Source organism: Acanthisitta chloris, unplaced genomic scaffold, assembly GCF_000695815.1.
Source record: "Acanthisitta chloris isolate BGI_N310 unplaced genomic scaffold, ASM69581v1 scaffold27620, whole genome shotgun sequence".
Taxonomy (NCBI): Eukaryota; Metazoa; Chordata; class Aves; order Passeriformes; family Acanthisittidae; genus Acanthisitta; species Acanthisitta chloris.
Genome location: NW_008653734.1, coordinates 7,804 through 26,526, shown reverse-complemented (window position 1 = coordinate 26,526; position 18,723 = coordinate 7,804). Strand labels below are relative to the sequence as shown.

At 47.1% G+C, this 18,723-nt stretch overlaps 2 protein-coding genes across 2 annotated transcripts; one reads left to right on the top strand and one right to left on the bottom strand.

The window, feature by feature from the left end:
* The first annotated feature begins 1,609 nt into the window (after positions 1–1,609).
* IRAK2 (interleukin-1 receptor-associated kinase 2) lies at positions 1,610–13,132 on the top strand. The gene is made up of 13 exons (XM_009082252.1): positions 1,610–1,748; positions 3,547–3,726; positions 5,880–6,050; positions 6,709–6,821; positions 8,194–8,388; positions 8,814–8,878; positions 9,236–9,350; positions 9,559–9,668; positions 10,041–10,236; positions 10,897–10,959; positions 11,871–12,071; positions 12,236–12,734; positions 13,014–13,132. Exons 1-13 carry the CDS (start codon positions 1,610–1,612, stop codon positions 13,130–13,132), a joined length of 2,166 nt encoding a protein of 721 aa, XP_009080500.1.
* Positions 13,133–16,773: 3,641 nt separating this feature from the next.
* GHRL (ghrelin/obestatin prepropeptide) lies at positions 16,774–18,225 on the bottom strand. Its single transcript, XM_009082274.1, has 4 exons — positions 18,118–18,225; positions 17,548–17,655; positions 17,037–17,145; positions 16,774–16,793 (listed from the first exon to the last, which is right to left on the bottom strand). The coding sequence occupies exons 1-4, from the start codon at positions 18,223–18,225 to the stop codon at positions 16,774–16,776; spliced, it is 345 nt and encodes a 114-aa protein (XP_009080522.1).
* Positions 18,226–18,723: the final 498 nt, after the last annotated feature.

The window sequence follows — 18,723 nt, the reverse complement described above, 5'->3', positions numbered from 1 at the left end:
TTGTTCTTCCCCTTGCTTTTCCTCTGAGGCAAATAGTCCAAAAGGTTTCACAAGTCTTTCCACTACCCAAGGGAAGAAGAATGTTTTCTTCCTGCTTTTATCCAGTTCTTGCAACACAATTTCAGTCTCATCTTACATCACTTTCAGAGATGCTCTGACCCCATGACACAATTGAGGTGTGTGTCAGAGGGACGGTAAGCAGGGAAAAGGGAGGGGAAAACCCTATAAATGCAACTGCTATTGTTGAACTGGTGCTACTGCTGAAATAATGCATCTCAAGGCAGTCTTTGATTTGTCATATCCCAGTATTACACTTTGGAGATATTTGTTTAGCTTTTTTTCTGTCTTTTGACCTCATAGCTACATCAATCTCAAATCCTTCAGCTTTTTCTTGCCACGGTAGGGCTAAGAAATTCATAGTTGCTTGAATGGTGTTTGAGAGGCCAGAAAACTGCCCAAGTTTGGAAGTTTGATACTAAAACGAGTTAGCTGTACTGTAACAGATATGCAGATTACACAGAAATGGTCAATTAAAAGCTCTCCAAACTTACAGCACTGTTTGCAATTCATTCAAAAGACCTAGGGCTAAATGTGGGCAAGAACAGAGAGAGGAATGGTTAGCTGTGTCTTGCAGGCAGCAGAGGTGGCCAGGAAGGCTCTTCAGGTAGGTCACTGTGCCAGAAGTGTTTGTAGCATTTACACTGGCAAATTAATTAATTACACATTTTCATCCAAAGCAGAATAAATAAAAAATTAAAATTTGGAAAAAATTATCAACTCAAAGCGCTTGTTTTACACCTAATCTCTGACACGCAAGACGTGGCCATAGGATCATGTTTTACATTTTTCACTTCTGCTGTGGTACCACACATTGCAAGGTGAGCTTCTGTATGCTGCAGCAGTGTCAGATCCTGGCAGCAGGATCCTCGTGTGGGCTCAGCTGGTGGCACTGTCAGTGCCCTCTCTGGTGGGACATGTTCCTTTCTCAGCTCCTGTGAGACCTTTGAGACTGTCTACTCCCCAGCTGTGCAGCCCCAGCAGGGTGGGCAGCGTGGCTGGGGCAGCTCTTGGGGGATCCATGTTCACACAGACACCTCTCTATCTCCAGAGGGGTGAAGAAAGCCCCTCTGGGTGCCCAGGGATGTGTCCATGGCCTGGGCTGAGCCAGCTGTGCCAGGCACTGCTCCTGACCCGCACGGTCCCGCTCACTCTGCACAGCTGTGCACAGCGCTCGGGACAGCATCGCTCGCCTCCATCACGTGGAACTCATATTTGGGCAGCCAGGCTGGAGCAAGAACCAGTCGTGGAAAGGAAAATCTGATTTGCATCTGGGCCCTGACGTCAGCTGGAGCAGGAAGCAGCAGTGTGGTCTGAGCCTGCCAAGAATTGCTCGCTGTGTCGCTGGCTCTTTCCCCGGCAGTGTGCCCGGGTGGGGTGGGACGGGCTGGGAGGCCAACCCTCTGCAAAGAGGAAGCTTTGGGAGAAAATCAGCCTCCATAGCTCGCAGAGGAGGCTGAGAGCAGCGGCTGCCCTGGACGCGCACCATGCGCAGCCACTGCTGATGGCCACGCTGGGGACGAAGGTCTGTCCGGAGAGGGTGTGCAGAGCCATGGCCCTGCAGCAGACACCCCTCGGCCTCACAGGGGGCTCAGCCTCGGTGCAGTACATCCACAGCATGCCTGCCTGGGTGCTGGAGGACTTCTGCCAGAAGATGGACTGCCTGAGCGACTACGACTGGATGCGGTTCGGTGAGGGGCACGCGGGGCAGGTGTGCTGGCGGCAGGGACGTGGGGTGATGGTGTGACCAGGGGCACACAATGACAATGGGGTGACAGTGTGCCCAGGGGCACTCAGGGCAGTGGTGTGATGGTGTGACCAGGGGCACACAGGGCAGTGGTGTGACAATGTGACCAGGGGCACACAATGACAATGGGGTGACAGTGTGCCCAGGGGCACACAGAGCAGTGGTGTGATGGTGTGACCAGGGGCACACAATGACAATGGGGTGACAGTGTGCCCAGGGGCACACAGGGCAGTGGTGTGATGGTGTGACCAGGGGAACCCAGAGCAGTGGTGTGACGGTGCGGCCAGGGGCACACCAGGGCAGTGGGGTGACAGTGTGCCTGGAGGCACACATGACAATGGGGTGACAGTGTGACCAGGGGCACACAATGACAATGGGGTGACAGTGTGCCCAGGGGCACACAGGGCAGTGGTGTGACAGTGTGACCAGGGAACAATAAGCAGTGGTGTGACAGTGTGACCAGGGGAACACAAGGCAGTTGGGTGACAGTGTGCCCAGGGGCACACATGACAATGGGGTGACAGTGTGCCCAGGGGCATACAGGGCAGCAGCACGTTTGGGACTGTGGTTTAGGTGAGGTTTGCTGCTGTCCCTGGCCAGGGCCCCCGGCCAAGCCCTTCCCAGCGCTCAGCAGAGCACATCCTGTGGACAGGGAATTCCCAGGCACCAGTCTAGCTTTGGTTTTCAAACCAGGGTGGAATTGCAGACTTCTGTGTTCCCTGGGCTTCTCCCGGGCAGCCAGGCTCCCTCCCATCACTCTCTGCTATCTCTTGCACTTCCCTCTGCAGTCACAGAGTCTCCTGCCACTTCTCACTGCCTTTTTTCACAACATCCCTCACATCTGCTCGGGTGTTCTATTGTTTTCTTTCTTCCTTCTTTTCATGTATATTCCCCCACACTTTCTGCCCCAGTCCTGGCTGTGTCCAGTCAATAAGTACAGAAAATACAGTGCCTGAGTTGTTTTTTCTGTATCCCAGTCCAAATAATTCTGACCTGAACCTTTCTTAGTGCCTACCTTCCTGTATCTGACATGATTTAATTTCATTCAAGACTTCCCTAGCTGTCTGCTGAGCAAGCTCTCACCCCAGTTAAACTTCCTGATGCAGGGTGGGATTCATCTCTGCTGCCTTCAGATGCATAAAACCGTATTTCTGACATCCTTCTAGAGCCAGCTGGGGTGGGAATCCTTGACTCCACACCCCCCCAGCCTCTCTCCTTCAGGCACAGCCTCTCTGAGGCTCCAGGTGTGCAGAATGGAGCAGGGGTGACCCAAAAATAGCTGCATTTCCCGGGCTGCTTTATCGCAGTGAAGCTAACACCCAGGTGATTCAGGTGCTGTTTGGCTCACCCCAGCACTGGGATCTGGGAATGCAGGCAGGAGAGCAGTCAAACCACAGACTGTGTCACCTGTTCTGGGAGAAGCACTCCAGGAATTCAATCTGAGCTTACTTTGGTACAAAGTGTTAAGGAGAAAGAAGATTACAGGGAAAATATGCTGAAAAGTGTGACTGGGTTTTCTTTTTGAGTGTCTATGATATAATGTGTTTTCCAGAGCAGTTAAAGAAAGAAAAGGGATCTCTGACTTCAGGAACAGAATTCTCTTCATGCCCACATAGCTAGTTTACTGTCACCCTTCCTTTTAAAGCCCTGCAGGAGCAAATTGTGTCTCACACCTTGCCTTGCCCTGCTTGTCCTTGGTCCTTCTCTCCTTTTCAAACAGAAACATCCCTTCTCTCCCACAGCCTCCTATGTGATCACTGACCAAACAGAGCTGCGGAAAATCAAGTGCATGGAGAAGACAGGGATCAGCATCACGAGGGAGCTCATGTGGTGGTGGGGAGTGAGGCTGGCAACTGTCCAGCAGCTCCTGGACCTGCTGCAAGGGCTGCAGCTCTACCGAGCGGCTCAGGTCATCCTGGACTGTGAGTAGCTGCCCCTTCCTCCTGCAGGGTCAGTGCTGCTCCTCACAGCACTCAACCCCACCTAGGACATCTCCCTTGCTAGCCAAACAAACCTCTTGTTAGGACTCACATCCTCAGATTCTAAAATGTCTCTGCTGATTGCGATTTGGTGGTGGGAGGGAAGAGGTGACACAGGAGGACACACTGGTGTCTCCTAGGTGGTCCCTCATGGGCAGATATGGAGGATATGTTGCTTGTTCTGTTGGGCACTTCATAAAAACTACATGGTACTTACATCACCATAATTCTGCCTTAAAGGAATCAGACACAGCACATAGTGAGATGCTTTGCGGGCAGATTACTTCCCAAAGAGTTCTGTCTCCCTTGCAGCATTCTCTTGCACTCTCTAGTCCCACTTGTGACTGTCCATAGGGGTTTGTTTTCCCGTGTCAGTCCCTTAGCTGCAGCGCTGCCATGTGTGCCTGACGTGCAGGAAGTTGCAAAAGTCATAGCAAACCCTGAAAAGTAGGTTGAGTGAGGGAAGTGACTCTAACTTCAGAGAATTCTTGGTTAAAAGAGGAAAATGCCAACAGCTGCCAGTAGTAACTAAGGGGCTTCAGGCTGCTCACAAACCTGTGCATTTGAGGGTTTGTAGCATTCTGACACAGCAGCAAACACACCTGAGTGCTCTGAGGTTTAGTTCTCAGACCCAGTTGCATTCAAACCTGCATTCATCTGTAGCATTGAAGAAAGTGGATACAAACCCCAAGCAGAGGCCAAAGGAACAACTTGTCTGCCCTGAATGTGCCCATTTCTGCTGTTATTGCTCTCCATGTGCTGCTGCTCCTCAGCCCCAGTGCCATGTCCTGGCTTCTCACACAGTTCACTGACTCCTGGTGCATTACAAGCAGCCCAGATTGCACATCAAACAGCTTCCTGCTTGTTCCAGGTCCTCCCCAGCTTTGTTTGTGCAAATGGAAGGGCACAGAGCTGTTATCTGATTTCAGCTGCAAACAGAGGCCTTGGCAGTCACTGCTGTGCTTCAGATACAGAGCTGAGGGAACAGCAGGGAAAAAATCCTTGTAATAATACCTGGGCTTGTTTTCTTTCCTATAAAAATAGAACATTCATTTTGATTTTTAAGAAAATGCTAAGTATATTGCTGATAAAAGGTGTCAGGTAGAAACAGAAGTTTAGGGCTACAGCCAGGAAAATGTTGTTATCAGGGAGTAGAGAGCCCTGACATCACCCCTAGTGCACACTGGGTACTTTGAGCTCCTTTTCAACCTCAGTTTCAAATGTATTTACAAAGAAGAATTCACCTGCTTCTTCAGGGTTTTTGACAACCTCATATATCACAGGATCTTGGGCTTTTGTACTCTATTTTTTCCCATCCTAACTGTAGCCTAATCTCATCTGAATAATTCCCCCTTTGGTAGTTTTCAAGCCCCTCATCTTTGTGCTTCTTTTAAGCAGATTTCAGGTTGCATTCTCAGGCCTGACTGAGGTTTTGCCAAGCTGTGTACAGCACAGGATCTGTTAGAGCTCTAGTGAACCACTAATTCAGCCTTTAGTTTTCCCTTGTACATCAGTAAGTCTTTGAGCTTTGATCACAATTCTGTTTTCCCTAGATTGTCCCGGGTTTGTTTCTTTCAGTTCCCAAGTAAAATTATGAGTCTTTATTGCACAGAATTCTGCATAGGGAAGTGTCTCCTGGGAATGAGCATGGCCATGCCACAAAACCACACAATTGAGAACAGCCCTGAAATGTTTCTCTCACTAACCCCAACTCAATTCTGTCCATCTTCCTCAGTCCTGTGACACTGGCAAAGAACTCAGTGCCTTCCTTAGGCTGGAGGTACTTGTGGTTTGAGACCATTGCCTCAAAGATGCTGAATAGGAAATGACAAAATTAATATATTGTTATTGCTAATTTCTGGTTGTGAGAGACTCTGTACCTCTTGCAGAGGCATTGCTGGTGTTTGGTTGGAGCAGCAGTAGTTAAGTCATGAATATGGTGTGAATTTCAATTCCAGCTAAACTGTTGGATGTTCATTTTACTGTTGATGTTAATTTTCAGTCTGTTGTCCTGACTAGGATTATCTCCTGGTCACTGATTAGAGTCAGGCTCTGTTTTCCCTGGTAACTCTCATCTTCCCTGTGCTGTTGTGAAGGGACATCAACCTCCAACATCACCAGCCCCAAGAAGGAGGAGCCGGTGGAGCCACCCCAACAGGAGATCATCTCTGTGCCTCCCTCAGAAGGCAAAAGGAGAGAGAAAGAAAACGAGATTACTCCACTGCCCCTGCCAGAGCCCTCCCAGCTGGGAGCAGCCCCAGCAGGCAGTAAGTACAGCACCAGGCTCGAGTGTGCTCTGACCTGAAACAACTGTGCAGTCAGGACAGCACAGCCAACACATTGCTCCCCAGAATGTCCCACTGAGTGTTTGCCTTTCCCCTAACACTGCTGCCTCCTCTTTGTTCCTGAGTGTAGCACGTGGTCTCCTGTCCTCCTTCCTGTAGCTCCCTTGGCGATGAGAGATGTTGGCTGTATCTGCCCTCTGGGATCTCAGGATGTTTCCCATGTCCCATTCTGGCTCCATACCAAGACTAGAGTAGTGCATGCATTTCCTGCCCCGTGTGCCCCTCTCCATGCACAATAAATCTGGGCCAGCAGAGAGCCAGGCAGGGCCAGCAGTTCTTCTGCCTGGCACAGACAGAGGGAGAAGCCCAGCACACACTGGGGAGAGCATCTGCAGCAGCACAACCCCAGGAGTTCCTCATCCCCCTCCAGGGCTGGTGGGAGCAGCAGTCACCCTGCAGACAGGAACCAGGCAGAGAGCTCAGTGTCCACACAGCATTTCACAGGGGGACTTGTCACAGACTCTCCTTGCTCAGAAATTCAGCCAAATACCCCAGACCTCCACAAGTCCCACACCTTCACAACTCATCACAGGCTGTGGTATGACAAAACCAAGGTGCGTTTTCAGTGCTGTTTTTTCAGTTCCAGGTGCTGTTTCTGAAGGAGCCATGTACTCCCTCCCTGCTCCACCACCTCCCCCAAGAGACCTTCTGAATTCCCTACAGTCCAATCTCCCTGTCTCATCGAGTGTGAAGGTAAATCCCCTCCAAGCTCCCTGACTATGACAAGGAAGATTGCCTTTATGACATTCTGAGCTTTTTCAAAGTTTATGCCTCTACTTGCACAAAACCCTATAGATCTAGTGAAAACATGGGGCTCACTGATGGGGGGTTTGGACAGAACATAACACTAGTGCTTCAGGCAGATTGCTTGTGGTTTACATCACTTTTTTTGCCAGTGAAGGACCAGGGAGGGAAAAATTCACAGTCTTGCATCCTGCATAGCTCAGAAGGGCTAAGAGGCCCACAAACAGCAGGGGAGTTTGAAGGACTCCCCAGTGTAGATTCTACAGAGGATTTACCCTTTCTGGTGTGATCACAGGACAGGGCAGTGTACCACTGACCAGTCAGAACCACATACCTCTTCTAGTTTAATTTTGTACTTAAAATGTGACTTCTGTTGACAACTGAGCTAGTACTGAATTTAAGTCATGTTGTCCAGAGCCTTGTGTCACTGACAAGTACAACTCTCCCAGGATGGAGGTTCCACCACCTCTCCGAGCTCTTGTTCCAGTGCTTAACCATCTCAGTGGTTCCCTCATGTTCCTGATGAGTTCAGCACAGTCTCCTGCTCCTTCCTCCCCACAGCTCTCATCTTTCAGACAGTCTGACTAGATCTGTCCTGTCCTCAGAGTGTTTCCCAGATTCATGGACACACTCTGGTCCCATCACAGGTTTTCTTGGCCTGTTTTCTTTGGTTTGTTTCATTTGAGGCTTTAAACTCTTCCATGACAACACGTTCAGGAGCACCAGCCAGGAGAGCAGATTGCCTCAAAGAGCACAGCAGTTTCAGAGTTTCTGGAGAAGGAGTTAATGATTTGTTTCCTCAAGCCTGGTGCATATTAAGGTTGTGAAAGCTGCATGGTTAGGCTATGGTGGAACTGTAATTACAATTGGTATTAGGACTTGCCACACTGGAAGCAACAAATTATTGTGCAACCAACACCAGGTGCTCCAGAGGTAGATGTGAAGTTTCACCCAGAGCACAAACACCTTATGAGGGGCCTCACTTTCCCATCCAACTGTTCCTTATTATGTGCCCCAGCCATAAAGATCAATATTTTTTGTAACTTAAACTGACATTGCTTCACATAAACATATGGACTTTTAAAGAAAACTAAGTCAGTTTCCTGGGAGAGGTGGAAATGCAAATAGGTGACTGATTTTATGTCTCTTCTATAAAGCTTTTATCCCATCACAACACACCAGGACAGGTATTACCTACACCCTAAGAACTGAATGCACAGTGCCTGTCACAGTCTCGTTCAGCAATCACAGTGGTTGCTTACATCATGGAAAAGCATGTGGATTATCATGAGATAAACTTGTTTCTTCTACAAATGTGTAGCCTTGCAGCTCTCCTGCTCCTCAGCAGGAGACGATGGCTGATCTCCCCAGTGGGAGTCTCCTGTGGACACAGAGGGAAGTCACCAACGCCACAAACAGCTTCAGTGACAAGAACAGAATCTGTGAAGGTACTTTTGCAGACATCTACAAAGGTCAGAGGAACAATGTCATCTATGTCGTCAAAAGACTGAAAGAGGCAAGTGCTGCACCCTTTGCTAGCAGGGGTATGTTGTTAGCATCTCTTGTCCTTTAGCAGTTGTTGTTTAACACTGTGTGGGCAAGGAACCAGAATGGCAACACAAGAGGAGAGGTAGAAGGGAAAAGGTGTAAGTAAGTAAACCTAGATTCAGCAAACACACGATGGATGCAGAGTTAGTAGTTCCACTAACTCTGCCCGTGGGAGTAGCCTGCAGTGTAGCTGCCTGCATGGATGATTGGATCAGAGGTGTCTTTACACTGCTTTTTGTTCTAATTCTTGATTGTTGCCTTTGACTCAACATTGCCATCAGTGATGTTGCCTCCTTCCTGCAGTAACTCACGGTCTAGAGACTAACAGATCTGTATAACTGCAGCATCTTGATAGTTACCATTGACATCCTCTTGCATCTTCTCATTTCTCAGCTGGAATGCACCAGCCCAAATTCCACCCAGAGGTTCTTTCATACGGAGGTGCAGATCTGCTTTAGGTGAGTGGTTGTTTTCCCAGGCAGTGCTGGGTTAGCACTGGGGTTTGTGTCTGTGCTGGGCTGGGGACAAAGGGTTGTGTGCTGCCTGTGTGGGAGTCCTGGGCAGCAGCACAGCTCCCAGGGCTGCTGCAGGTCCTGGCTGAGCTGGCACAGCCCTTGGGATGGGGAGGATGTGGTACCTCCTTTGTACCCTCCTGCCTGCACTGCGCTGGACTCAGTACTGCTCCATCAGTCAACCTCCTGCTGCACCACACCATCCCAGTTGCCTTGATTTTAGGGACTCCTTCCAGCTCAGGAGTGTGTTTGTCTGTGTTGCTCTACCTGCATTAGCAAACCGTTGCTGATCTGTGCCCGCAGGTGCTGTCACATCAACATTCTGCAGCTGCTGGGCTTCTCGGTGGAAACTGGATTGCACTGCCTGATATATCCCTATCTGCCCAACGGCTCCCTGCAAAACAAGCTTCACTGCCACGTAAGCAATAATCCCTGAGTCCTGTCCTGGTATTGCATGTAAAGCAATTGCAGCTCAAATCATCTTGGCTGCAAGTATGAGAAAAGCCACAGCTCTTCTCCTGGAGTTTTGTTTGTGACTTAGACTAAGCTTCTGCTTTTCAAAACTGCCAGTGCTTTATTAGTGTTTCATTCTGTAAAATATCATGTGTTTCCTCCCTTCACTGCAGGATGATTCCTCTTCACTGAGCTGGGAGATGCGGATTAGCATCTCCATAGGAGTCATCCGAGCTGTGCAGTATTTGCATAACTTTGGCATTCTTCATGGGAATATCAAAAGGTGAGGGGGTTGGTGTGTCAGCACTTGGTCACCTGGTAATGCCAGGATTTCTCTAACAGGAATGGCTAAAGCTTATGTAGTTTGGAAATCCGTGTGCAGTGTTTTCTGCTGTCCCTTGTTCTGTAGGACCTTTACTGATTTTTGTTCAATCTGCCTCTCCATCCTAAATGATGCATGTCTATTCTTTTGAAGTTGTTTTTGAGTGCTTGTCCTTCCCCTTCTCCCTTTCTACCATTCTTCATCCTTCCACTCCTCCACAGCTGCCAAATACTGGACACCTTCAGTGCTTAACTTTAAAAGTGTAAAACTAATTCTTTGCCTCGAGCTAAAGTAATGACTTGACCAACATTTATTTGTCTGTCTTTATCACAGCTCAAACATCTTGTTGGATGAAAACTTCACTCCAAAGCTTGGGCATTCTGGCCTGAGATTGTATTCTGCTGACAAAAAGTCAGGATATGCCACGATGAAAACCAAAGTGCTACAAGCTTCTCTTACTTACCTGCCAGAGGATTTCATCAGACATGGACAGCTCACAGAGAAAGTGGATCTGTTCAGCTGTGGTGTGGTACAGTCCCTTTTCCCATGCTCTGTTGCATTCCTTGGTGCTTCTAGACAAGAAATAGATATAAGAGCAAATGCCTCATGTTTGTTTTTTTGTTGGCAACTTCATATCAGAGTTGCTGGCTCTATAATGTGTTGAAATTGTGGTTTTAATTGTGTTCACACTCTACATATACTTCAGTGAGGTGAATCTATTGAACAAGAGAAACGGAAGTTTCGTGTTTGAAAAAACATATTCCTGATCATCTAAAAGAGGTTATATTCTCAGAATTCTTGCAGAATTGCCACGTGAACTGCTCCAAACATCACCTCTTAACCTGTTAAATCTGTGATGTCACAACTCTCTCCAGGAGTTTCCAGCTAAATAGGGAGTTACTGGTAGTAACAAACTCTGTTCAGTTTGATTTCTTGTCCACATATAGCTCATTTTCTTCTCATCCTTTGTCTCAACAATATCTGTTGTGCTAACTATAAAATCTGGACTTGGCTCTGAGGGAGATGTAAAGTCTCATAAGTACCCAGAGCTGAAATCATTAAGCCATCTGAAGTAAAAGTGTACTATCAAAATGCCTTGGCAGTTCAGTATTTCTTTAGGTACAAAACTAGTTTTTAAAGTTATCATTAACTCTGAAGAAGCTGTTTCCTCTTTCAAATCACCTTCTAGGTGTTAGCAGAGGTTCTGACAGGGATGAAGGCACTGGATGAAGGCAGACACCCCATTTACCTGGTAAGGAGGGGCAGGAACAACGACCACCCACGCGAGTGAGTGGGGTCATTGCATTCATTTTAAGTGGGTTTCAGTGCAGTTTGAGATTTGCCATCTGCTGTCCTGAGGAAGGGATATTTAGGAGTCATGTCCTGGCTCTGTTAACATCAATAACCTTCCTGCCCTTAGGCAGAAGAAGAGATATTCCCATTTCCCACCCCACACCTGTGAGTCCTGGCCTGGTTCTATGAGGAGAGACCCCAGAACAAATCCATGCCTATTTGAGGGGCAAGGCTTGGTGCTGAGATGCTGCTGCATGAAGGAGGTGGTATGAGCAAACCCAGGCAGGCAGGAACTGCAGATGCTCGTCATGTGTTTATCTGGACTTGACACCCTGGCCAGATTCCCAGGCTGAGGTGAGAGCCACACAAACTGCTTTCACAAGCAACCAGAACTGCCAGGCTCACTGAACCATTAACACATTTGCAGGGAGCAGCCTCCACCTGCATTCCTCCCGTGGGATGTGCTCCTGACTTCCCATCTTGCTGAAGCCTTGGAGGGGAGAACAGCAGTGTTGTCACTTGCTGTTTCCAAACAGTTCAGTAGTGTTCAAAAGGGTTCAGAAAGTCAAAGATCCTAAGTTTCTGATTGCTCTAACGTGTTATAAAGTCCTGTGTGAGGATTCTGCTCTGCTGGTTTTTGTGCTGTATAAGTTGGGATGAGCCTAGAAGACCTGGGCCTGGGAATTTGGCATCTGTCCTTTTCTGTCCTGTGAAACAAACACTTCTGTCAGTTGTGTGAACAGAGATTCTCAAAGCTTCTCTGAACCTGCCATCTGATGGCAAATACAAGGCAATACTCAGAGATTAGGGTAGGATGAAATGCCTGTGTTGGTTTTTGCCACCACTGATGCCTCTCCTTCCTTTGAACAGAAAGATATGATTGCTGATGAGATCCAAGCAGCAAAGGAAAGCTCGCACTCCAGAGCAAAAACCTTGGACAAACTGGCTGCCAAGGAGATCTGCCACAAGTATCTAGACAGGAGAGCAGGACACTTGCTGGAAGAGGTTGCTGTTGATTTTGCCTCAGCCATCTGCCTCTGCCTGAGAAAGAAGAATTCTAGCACAGCTGAGGTAATATTCTAAATCCACAACCAAGATTTTAGTCTCCTTGTCATCAAGGTCTAAAGCTACAACATTCACACCTGCCTTGCTCTTGGGAGTGTTGGCATGGGAGAGCACGTGTGGGCAGAGGTACAGGAGTTATTCTGCATTGATGATTTTGTTCTTAAAAACAGGTGCTGGAGGTGCTGGAAATGGCTGAAAACAAACTGAGAGAGCATTACACCTGTGGGAGCAGCACAGGGTTCTCCATGAACACCCCGGAGGAAACGGATGATGAGACAGCCAGCCTGAGCATGGATGTGCCCTGTGCTGTGGGGAGCAGGGAGGAGAGCAGCCAGGCAGTGATCCTGAGCAGCACCAGCCCCTGTGCCCCATCCCTGGGAGTCACAGCCCCTGACATGTACTGCGGGGACGAGTCGCGCGTGCCCTGTGAGTCCGACGAGTCCAGCAGTTTCCTATGGAACCCTCCAGACAAAGCCACAGAGGAGCTGTGCAGCCACAGCTGGGCCAGCTCAGAAAAGGCATCAGGCCCTGAGTGCAGCATCAAGAAGGAAAATCCTTCCCAGGGGCTGCAGGAACGGAACGCGGCGTGTGCCGTGGGTGGGAGAGTCCTGGAACCTGGGGCTGCTGCAGAGGGAAACACTGACCCTGATTCCTCCTGTGCCTCACAAGGTAAAACTGCTCTGCTGTCAGAACAGCAGGGACAAATCACTCTCTTCTCCAGAACTGCTGAGGTTCTTCTTCCTTCTTCTAAAGACACCTCAGTAAATCTTTTCTCCTTCGTTATGAAGTTACTAACAAAGCCACACAGTGTTTTGTGGGTTTCTCTCAGATACTTTTCCTAAGCCAGTTCTGCTGGTGCCTTTTTAAAATCTAAATTTGTGATCTATTCCTTAGACAATAATGGATTTTTTTTTCCTCTCAATATTTGGGTTTTTTTTTGTTTTTCAGCCTTAGCCAGAGAGACATCCTGGAATATACAGATAAACGATCAAAAAAAGAAGCTGATGGAAAACATTTTGCTGTATGAAGAAGATAAGTTAAACAGTTCTGAACTCTTTGAATCATAAACTGGATGGGTTTGTTAGCAGTGGCCAGCTCAGAGGAAGAAATAAGGACTGTCTCTTCGTTAGAAAGAGGGTAAAACTGTGCCTTTCATGTAGAGTTAGCTCTGGATCAGAAACATTGGCCCTGACTGAAGGAAACAAGTGATCACATGGAGAAGCAGCAGAAAATGCCTGTTCTAAAGCAGATTAAAGCACAGTTCCACTCTGTGAGCAGAAATGCCTTCTGCCTTTTCACCTGCAATGTAAACAGATGTGGCAAACACGAACAAGTGCCAAGATAACTTATGATCCCTTTGCAGTGTGTTCAGAAAGCATCCACAGAGCTGTGGGTCTCATTAAACCTGTCCCAGGAGTCACAGAGCAGCAGTGCCCTGTGTTGTCACCCACTGCACACAGCAGGCAGAGACCCTCAGAGCCAGTGGGGATGTTTTCCTATTGCTCTCTCCTGTTCCATCTAACCTTAGTCCACACACTCAAACCCACTGATTACCAGAGAGGGATTCTCATGCGAGTTCTCAGATGTGTTCTGCACAGCTTTGTCTCAGTTTGAGTGATCAGTGGATAACTTCATCCTCATTCCTCTTCTCTCAGAGCTTCTCTCTGACACACACACCAATCCAACCCTTCAGTCCACTGGCAGGAGCTCTGGGACAGTGTCTAATCCCTCATAGGAGCACTTCTGGGAGTTATTTTTCTCCAAGTGTCCTTCACGTGTCATTAAGGTTTCTCATTGTGTTTCACAGGGTCACTGTCGTATATTTTGGATTAAGGTAGAGATTTTAACATAAAATCTCTTTGATTTTATTACGGGACACTTGAAATATAATCTGTTGTATTTATTTTGGCAATGGGTCAGAGATAAGCTAGTGAGGGACCTGTTTGATGGTTCCACACTCACCACGTGTTCTCAGAGGAGCCCCAGGGGTGTCCCTGGGCTCAGCCCTGGGGGTCACACACAGCAGAAAGCAGCAGGAGTTGTGTGCTGCTGCTGGTGTATTTATGGTTGAGTGAAAGCCCCTTCAGAAAGTGTCATTTTTCTTCTGATGATATTTATTGTTTGCCTGCTGTGCAGAGATGGCTACAATTCACAGTGCAGTGCAGGGAATAGTGGAAATAAATGGATTACATGTCATTCCTCTCATTGGAGCTGTGTAATAGTGTATTTTCTTAGCTTATCACAAAGGTCTCATATCTTCTATTTTTGTAGTTTATTGTGTATATTGTTATGAGATAGTAAAGTATTTTTACTAAAGACCTGAGTATTAGAATCATCTGCACATTTATCACATTGATTTCTACACTAAAAATTGGTAAAATTCCTTAATTCTAAGTGCCTTGGATACTGTCTATGTCTTTGCCAGTGTCAGGGTTTTTTACTTTACTGGAATCCAACCAAGACATTAGTACTGACACAAGGAACATTGAGTGTATTGAGATTGGTCAGTAACTGCTTAATCCTACGGGAGATTTAATTGAGACATTTTGTGGTGCTGGAAACGTAATATTCATTGTTTTTCATGGGTATATTCTGGAAGATTCATGGTAAAAACCTCCAGGAAGAAACACATTTGGACACACCAGAGAGTTTTAAACTGAGAAGCATAATTTGGGCACAGTTCTGTTTCACTGAAGTGCCTTAGAGGGTTTGCTCTCCTGCAGCCACAAATGGAATTGTTATTCTCTGCCTTGTCCCATGTTAGTTTTGAAGTATTCTGAGGTGATGCACGAGGTCTTGTGGCGTTACCGAGTGTTTCATGCCACACACGAGACACTGCTGCATCTCACTTTCATGCTGCCACCTCACCTGGCTGTTCAGGGGCAAGTTTGTATGTTGTCTTTTACTGACAGCTTCGTGAATAAAAAAAAACTTGCAAAAAACCCTTTCTTTACAGCGTGGTTTTGGTGATTTATGGCACAGAAAGAGGCGCCTCAATCCCCCTCTGAGGGTGAATCTGTGCGTGGGGAAGCAGCTCAATGCAATTGCTAGTACAGACATGTTTATTCAGTCCTCATTCACTGCTCAATAACTACTTTGTTCCTCTGAGGTGTCCCTAGAGCAGAATTTCACCCTAAAATCAGTCATTAGAGGGATTAGTGAGGCGGAGGGAGCACTGCGCCCTGAACCCTGGGAGGCTGCACAGTGGAAACAACCAAAAACCCCAAACTGACAGGAAAATAACCACCCACTCAGGCAAACCCACCACAGAACATCTTCTACTTCCCTTATTTATAAAGAATTAAACCCCTGAAGTCATTCTAATCTATCAGCTGCTTATTTTGAGGGATTCCGCCTTGTTCTTTCTTTAATGGCTTGTTACTGTCAATATTCATGGGGTTGAGTTGATTATAGCTTAGTTAGTCACCTGGTTTCATTTTTCACAGTGAATAATCATCTCAGATTAGTGGAAGAAGACAATTTTTGCAGTACTTAAGGGTTTGGAAAACAAAAGTAATGCTGCAACCTCCTCTGGTGAGGTTGGGGGATCTCCCCTGCAGCTGAGCCCCACAGGGACTGCATTTGCCTTTCCTAACATGAGAGTGTTTGAAAGCATCAGTGCATTTCACCTCTTATCTCAAACTATGAGTAAGAAGGAACCACAAAGAAACAAGTGTGTTCAGCTGGAGCATGAAAGCAATGTGAACTGTGGCACTTGAGCAATCCTGACTCGGAGCTGGTGAGGCCACAGCTTGAATCCTGTGCTCAGTTCTGGGCCCTCAGCTCAGGAGGGACATTGAGGGGCTGGAGCAGGTCCAGAGCAGAGCAACGAGGCTGGGGAAGGGACTGGAGCACAAGTGCCATGAGGAGAGGCTGAGGGAGCTGGGGGTGTTCAGCCTGGAGAAGAGGCGGCTCAGGGGAGACCTTCTACCCTCTGCAACTCCCTGACAGGAGGTTGGAGTCAGGTGGGGGTTGGTCTCTTCTCCCAGGCAACCAGCAGCAGGACAAGAGGGCACAGATTCAAGCTCTGCCAGGGGAGGGGTAGGTTGGCTATTAGGAAGAGATTTTTTCCAGAGAGAGTGCTCAGGCATTGGAATGTGCTGCCCAGGGAGGTGGTGGATTCACCATCCCTGGAGGTTTTTAGGATGAGACTGGATGTGGCACTTAGTGCCATCGTCTAGTGACCACGGTAGGGTTGGACTTAGTGATCCTGGAGGGCTTTTCCAACCCAGTTGGTTCTATGATTCTATGACTGGTGCTGGTCCCAGTGCAGCTGCAGCACTGGGAAGTGTGTGAGGCTGCACAGACCTTCACTCTGCCCGAAACAAACAAACCACCCCACAGGGACTGCAGCATCAGCACAGGCTTTATTCTCTGTCACACATGTGTGAGAAGATGTTTTCACCAGTTTTACAAAGGATTCATAAAGCTTCAAACACATCATTAAGAGCAATCACTGTGTTTGCTAAAGAAAGGAGGTAAAGCAAGAAGACAATCCTACATGGCAGCTCATGATTAACTTGGCCCTTGATTATTTTTGGCTTCAGATCTTGTATCTTTCCTGCAAATATTATCTCTTCCAATGTCCATCAGGGAAAACTCCTCAGGTTCACACATTACTTTCTTCTTTAGAGTTGTGGAATCAGTAATAATTTCATTTAAAAGTTAAACCAGGCCACCTAGTGCTGCCTCTGTCCTTCATCTTGCCTCAGTCTCTCATCCAAGTTTCTAAAAAGGCAAAAGGCAAAGGTTATTTTCACAGTCTTAATATTTTTCTGAAAAATCCTATTGTGATAATCTGCCTGAAAGTTCTATGCCTGCTCAGCCGAAGGCAGAAAATAAGGTGATTTTCACCTCACGTGACAGATCAGATGAGAGGGTTTGTCTGCTCTGTGGTGCTGGTGGATTTGTTTGTGGTTTGTGCTTGGTTTTCCCTCCCAAGCTCTGTGTCTGTGCCTGGGCTGGCAGTACCTTTAGCATTCTCCTCAGCCATGTCCCCCAGCATCTTCTCCAGTGCCTGGCCATACTCTCGATACTCCTCCTCTGTCATCTTCACTCCGACTTCAAAGGGAACACTGAACTGTAAAAACAGTAAAAGACACTTCTTAGACATGTTCTGGGCATGGACACAGCGAGGTAATTTTATTGATGGGAATGATGATGGGCTAGAGGCACCAGAAGTTATTCCACCTCTTCACTGATTAGTAATAGAAAACCTCAGGAACAGTGAACACACTACAGTGCAGTTCACTGGAGGAAAGAAAACTTTACAGGAAACGTACATAGTTACATGTTTGTTCCAAAACCTAAGTGATCCCTAAACAGAGACATTGTGACCTGACTTTCTGCAGCTAACAGGACATTATTTCACTCCACCAGTGCTGTCAGTCTTCATGTGGCTGTAGCTTTAATGTGTGCTGCCTTCTGTGGCAGAGGCTGTGGGACCCTTAACTCTGTGTGAGTGAGAAGGGCAAACACAAACCTTAATTTCAATCCTGTTGCTGCCATCATCAGCTTCACCCACATCCCCAAACCCTTCTGTGCCACGGCGATGGAGCTGTGCTGGGGCTTTCTTTGGCTCCCTTTGTTGCTAAAAAGCAAGAAAAATATTATCTCTATGAGATCTATGTATTCTTTCCATAATCAGACCAGTCTGTATAGGGAATCAGATCCCATCAGTAACCCAGAAGCAGTAAATTCCCTGGAGGCATCAGGCACTAATATAGGTCTGTAATAATTGTCCTGCATTGCTGCTCTCACTTCAACAGGAATTGGCTTTAAAGGTGCAATAAGGAACAACCACCTCAGAGTTAATGTCCACAGAAGATGCTAAATAATTATCCCAAAGGATGCTTTCCATTTTTTTTCAGATCATTCTTAGTGACAAATCGGACACATATTCTCACAGCATGAGTATAATGCTGCTGGTTTGTTATGGAAGTTCTCTGAACAACTCCTTCCTAAATAAATATTCCAAAAGCTTCTCTGAACACTACAAAGGATTTACAAGAGAGGACAATCCTGATAGAAGGTTATTCTGACTTTTTTTTACCTGTTGTCTTTTATATTCAGGGCTTAGGAAACTAGAGCCAGCCAGAGCTGCTTCTGTCCAGAGGATGCTGTAGAGAGCAATGCCCAGCAGTGTAGTTCTGAGAAACATGGTTGTCTTCCTGAGGAGGAGGTTAGACCTGAAAACAGAGATGAAAAATTAACCATATCTTGTACTTGCTGAATTTAGTTGGGTCCACATCCAGTGAAAATCTTTCCCCTGAGCTGAATGACTTGAAATTACTTCTAAGATGGATGTATAAAGCAAAGATGGTTTTTCTATGCTAAAGGTAGAAATATCATATCCAAAAGAGATTATTGCTCTGTGATTTCATCTCTGATCCAGACAAGTAACTGGAACAGACAGGTTAGAGGAGAGGAATTACACAGGGGAACAGCAAAAGCTGGAAACACTCGCCAACGTTACCTGGTTGGTGTTGTGGCTTCACGAAGCAGCTGCTTTCTGAGCACTTTATATACTGAGTGGAATGTTTGTTCTGGGTTACATATCCCTGGAAATGCAATCTGATACGTGTTTAAATTCCTTGGAAACTTGGGCTGCCTGTAGGATAACAAAATCCACAAGAAACCGAACCCAGTGCATAGATCT

Excerpts from the sequence above, each read along its gene's own strand:
- GHRL (XM_009082274.1), bottom strand. The coding sequence starts at position 18,225 with ATGTTTCTCAGAACTACACTGCTGGGCATTGCTCTCTACAGCATCCTC. Across the intron at positions 17,656-18,117 it reads CTGAATATAAAAGACAACAG|CAACAAAGGGAGCCAAAGAA; the intron begins GTAAAAAAAAGT and ends CTTGCTTTTTAG. Across the intron at positions 17,146-17,547 it reads GCAACAGGATTGAAATTAAG|TTCAGTGTTCCCTTTGAAGT; the intron begins GTTTGTGTTTGC and ends CTGTTTTTACAG.
- IRAK2 (XM_009082252.1), top strand. The coding sequence starts at position 1,610 with ATGGCCCTGCAGCAGACACCCCTCGGCCTCACAGGGGGCTCAGCCTCG. Across the intron at positions 6,051-6,708 it reads GGGAGCAGCCCCAGCAGGCA|TTCCAGGTGCTGTTTCTGAA; the intron begins GTAAGTACAGCA and ends CTGTTTTTTCAG. Across the intron at positions 9,351-9,558 it reads AAAACAAGCTTCACTGCCAC|GATGATTCCTCTTCACTGAG; the intron begins GTAAGCAATAAT and ends CCTTCACTGCAG.